We start from the raw sequence: 4,644 nt of genomic DNA on the forward strand, positions 1-4,644 counted from the left end.
TGATCTAGTCTCTCCTTGGTCATCAGTCCGTTTTAGACTCCTGATAAACAAGCTCTGGAAATGTATTTATTTATTTTGAAATCTTTCAGGCTGCAGGCAAACAGGCTGAATTAGGAAGGTCATTTCAACACACACTGGTCAAGATTTTACTGCCCTGTCTTCCTCCCATTCTACCCCCACCCCCAAAAAAGAGGGTCACATCAACTTGCTAAGTTTTAGAAAACCAGGGAAAGGTCCTCTTCAAAGTCTACATTTTTTGCCTTCTCTTTCTACTCTAGCGCTGATGATGTTACTTAGTTGGGTAATGAAATGGCTATTCTATTCTATTCTATTCTATTCTATTCTATTCTATTCTATTCTATTCTATTCATTATTCTATTCTATTCTATTCTATTCTATTCTATTCTATTCTATTCTATTCTATTCCATATTCCGTTCCATTCCATATTCTATTCTATTCTATTCTATTCTATTCTATTCTATTCCATTCCATTCCATTCCATTCCATTCCATATTCTATTCTATTCTATTCTATTCTATTCCATTCCATTCCATATTCTATTCTATTCTATTCTATTCTATTCTATTCCATATTCCGTTCCATTCCATATTCTATTCTATTCTATTCTATTCTATTCTATTCTATTCTATTCTATTCCATTCCATTCCATTCCATATTCTATTCTATTCTATTCTATTCTATTCTATTCTATTCTATTCTATTCCATTCCATTCCATTCCATATTCCGTTTCATTCCATATCCTATCCTATCCTATCCTATCCTATTCTATCCTATTCTATTCCATTCCATTCTATTCCACTCCACTCTATTCACAAGTGAAGGAACCATCCTTACATACTTGCGTGTCTTTCCATTTGGTGATAAAGCTGTTCTCAATGTCCATTTGCTTCACTTGATCTTGCTGAATCTGTGTAAAAACAACAACAAGAACAATTTAATGAAGTGAGTCGCCCAAGCATCTTTTTTTTTTTTGAACAAAGAAAAGGACATCAATTCTATTCTTGCATCCACTGTTCACAGACCAGGCTAATAAAGGGAGATGTCCATCTCCCAAAATGGTTCTTCAGTAATATAATAAGGAGCAAACAATATCAAATTCTTCTGTAAAACAAATTTATTCCAGCCCTGTATTACTGAATTCTTTGTTTAGTCAAATCATTTGATCTATTCCGTCCAGCCCTGTTGCAAAAATTATTTCTTTCATTAATATATATATATACTGTATATATATATATATATATATCCAAATTTCTTTTTTTCTGACATATAAAAATATTTCTGATATAAAAATATAAAAATATTTCGCAGTTGCGACTTGAGCCTGCTCTATGCCCCTAGTTGGGGGCGGCAAGGCAAGAGATATTGTAAAAAGAGTAAACTGTTTTATCTTAGGCAACTTTCCAACTCTTTGTATCAAAGAAGCAAAATGAAACCAACAACGTCACAAGTTGCCTATTTGAAAATAAGGTGGGATTCTTGTATTATAGAACAGTGATGGCGAATCTTTTAGAGACCAAGTGCCCAAAAACCACCCCCACCCCATCCCCCACCTGCCCACAGAGCCCCCCACCACGCCCCCCACTGCTCCATGGCCTGCTGCAGATTGCCCAGGCAGTCCAGCAGCACCATGGAAGCCACACCCTCCACCCGCGTCCCACAGCATCATCTGCACGCAATGGGGCACGAGTGCAGTGTCTTGTCCCTGCAGCCCGGCTGCCATGTCCTTGGCTGCTCGGGGGTGATTCTCCTCCGGGGGGGGGTTTCTGGTGAGGAGGGGGCCACGGGGCGAGGTGGGGCTGGGTCGATGGCGCACGTGCCCACAGAGAGGGCTCTGAGTGCCGCCTCTGGCACGCGTGCCATAGGTTCACCACCATTGTTATTGAACCTCAACCTTTCTTCCAATTAACACCGTTCATCGGAACTGTTATATTCTGCATGTTTTGAATTCAATGTTTTCAATCTAGACTGCAAGTGTGCTGATCTTAATTTAAGGAAACTTAAAAGGGATCTTCAGCCTGCTGAAATGTAGACTTTAGCTTTTAATTAGAAATTTGAACCAACTTACGGTGACATGACACTAAACCTGGAAATGAAAGCTCTCCAGCCTGTTTGTTAATTCTCTGACAATTTTAATCACTGCTTAGTAACTGGAAAACTTGAAGATCATTTCTAGAGTCAGAAATGATTGACAATTATCTATCCATCTATCTTATTATGCACTTGAGTTTTATTGATCCTCTCTTTTTATATTTAGGCTGCTATACACTCCTCTCTACATTACCACATTTGTGTGACCTGACAAAGTACGTAGTAAAATTTGGTTATTTTACTAGCCGTTTTACATTTACAACTAGATATTTCAGAAAAGGCTTTTCTGGACAGTTTTATGGCTGCTTTTGAGGTTTCCATTATGGTTTTTATGTTTTCTAGCAGTCACACATCAACGTGGCCCGTTGCAAGTCAAGCGGGAATTAGCAAATTTTACAAGCAATAAACAGGCAGCACAAACTGCGCCGTGAAACAAAATGGAGGAGCTGCAGAAACCAAAAAAAGGTTGATTTATGAAACATGGAATATTTCCATTTTAACACCATTTGATATTTCTATGAAAACATTTCTATGAAAAATGAAATACTTCCATTTTAACACTATTTGATATTTGTAGGAAAACATTTCTATGAAATATGAAATTTCCATTTTAACACTACTTTATATTTCTATGAAAACATTTCTATGAAATATGAAATTTCCATTTTAACACTACTTTATATTTCTATGAAAACATTTCTATGAAATATGAAATTTCCATTTTAACACTACTTTTTATTTCTATGAAAACATTTCTATGAAATATTTCCATGTTAAAAGTATTTTATATTTCTATGAAAACATTTCTATGAAATATGAAGTATTTCCATTTTAACATCAGTTTATATTTCTATGAAAACATTTCTATGAAATATGAAATATTTCCATTTTAACACCATTTTATATTTCTATGAAAACATTTCTATGAAATATGAAATATTTCCATTTTAACACTATTTGATATTTCTATGAAAACATTTCTCTGTTTCTCTTTCTCTCTCTTTCTCTCCCTGTTTCTCTTTCTCTTTCTCTCTCTCTGTTTCTCTTTCTCACTGTTTCTCTTTCTCTGTTTCTTTCTCTCTATTTCTCTCTCTCTCTCTCTCTTTTTCTTTCTGTTTCTGTTTCTCTGTTTTTTTCTGTTTCTGTTTCTCTGTTTCTTTCTCTCTGTGTGTTTCTCTTTCTCTATTTGTGTGTATCTCTCTCTCTCTCTCTCTCTGTATCTCTCTCATCCCCAAAAAGACACTGGTGTAGACTACTGTTTTGCAACCTAACCAACTTGAACATGTGTGAAACTTAACTCCCAGAGTTCATCACTCAGCCAGCTGGGGAATTCTGGGAGTTGAAGTCCATATATCTTTAAGCTGCTAAAGCTGAGAAACACTGACAGTAAAGAAGATGAGCTGAAGAAAGATAGGTGGGTCCATTACCCAGACAAATAAGAGGAAAAATATAGTTTTTGAGCAATCTACACGTTTTTGAGCGTGCAACATAGCTTTTGAGCAAGGGATTGGACTAGAAGACCTCCAAGGTCCATTCCAACTCTGTTATTCTGAAATGATTGAAGAAAAGAATGAAATTAATTTTGTTTCTATTTGGAAACCGCTTTTGGACTTTGTGCTCGAGGTGGGGAAAAAAATAAAGCTTTAGTTTTTGGTTTGCTGATTTGATAAGTTTGTCGTCATAGAAATAGCTACTATATATTATTATGTAAAAGTGAAAAGTGAAGTGGTAGGTTATCATCTTGACAGCAATGTGTTTTATTAGGGACAGCTGGGCAGTCTTATGAATTTGTATAGCTCTCCTACTTTCCCCTTCCTTTTTCCCCAGCCCACTTCAATTAAAATTCAATTTAACTCCTACATTCATTCAGCACTTTTTTGCATCTGATAAAGTGAGCTGACCGTGTTACAAAAGGTGCTAGCAGCCTTCTTTTGATCTTTCCAAAAAAGTAAAACAGAATATCCACAGAGAAATGTTTTCAAATGCTAAACCTTAATCCTTGCTTCTGTGGTGGCTATAAATTAAACATTACTTCAAAAAAAAAACACCAAAGAATAAATTAAAGTAAAAACAAGTATTTGAAAATTACTAATACAAGTATTTGTAATGCTACTGGTACAATTTGGCAGGTATGTATGTATGTATGTAGGTATGTAGGTATGTAGGTATGTAGGTATGTAGGTATGTACGTACGTACGTACACATATTACATTTCCAATTAATCTTTTAAATTACTGTGTACTTTGTTAGCAGGTAAGTATGTAAGCAGAGCTTTCTATATGTAGGTACATGACAGAGTTACGTGATCCTACAAGACCACACAATCTATCAGAAAGGGAGGGAGAGAGGGAGGGGGGAAAGAAGGAAAGAAGGAAGGAAGGAAGGAAGGAAGACAGAAAGAAAGACAGAAAGACAGAAAGGAAGGAAGGAAGGAAGGAAGGAAGGAAGACAGAAAGAAAGAAAGACAGAAAGAAAGAAAGAAAGAAAGAAAGAAAGAAAGAAAGAAAGAAAGAAAGAAAGAAAGAAAGAAAGA

The 4,644-nt window shown here is 35.7% G+C and overlaps 1 protein-coding gene across 1 annotated transcript in view; it reads right to left on the reverse strand.

Moving 5' to 3' along the window:
- Window positions 1-4,644, reverse strand: part of LOC107298830 (arf-GAP with Rho-GAP domain, ANK repeat and PH domain-containing protein 2-like) — a gene marked incomplete at its 3' end in the record, with an annotated part of 92,497 nt that overhangs the window by 20,236 nt on the left and 67,617 nt on the right. The window contains exon 16 of the mRNA XM_029286625.1: window positions 862-930. Within this exon, the coding sequence (XP_029142458.1) occupies window positions 862-930 (69 nt within the window). The remainder of the gene's footprint in view (window positions 1-861; window positions 931-4,644) is intronic.

The sequence above is a fragment of the Protobothrops mucrosquamatus genome, unplaced genomic scaffold, assembly GCF_001527695.2.
Source record: "Protobothrops mucrosquamatus isolate PMUCROS unplaced genomic scaffold, P.Mucros_1.0 scaffold4314, whole genome shotgun sequence".
Taxonomy (NCBI): Eukaryota; Metazoa; Chordata; class Lepidosauria; order Squamata; family Viperidae; genus Protobothrops; species Protobothrops mucrosquamatus.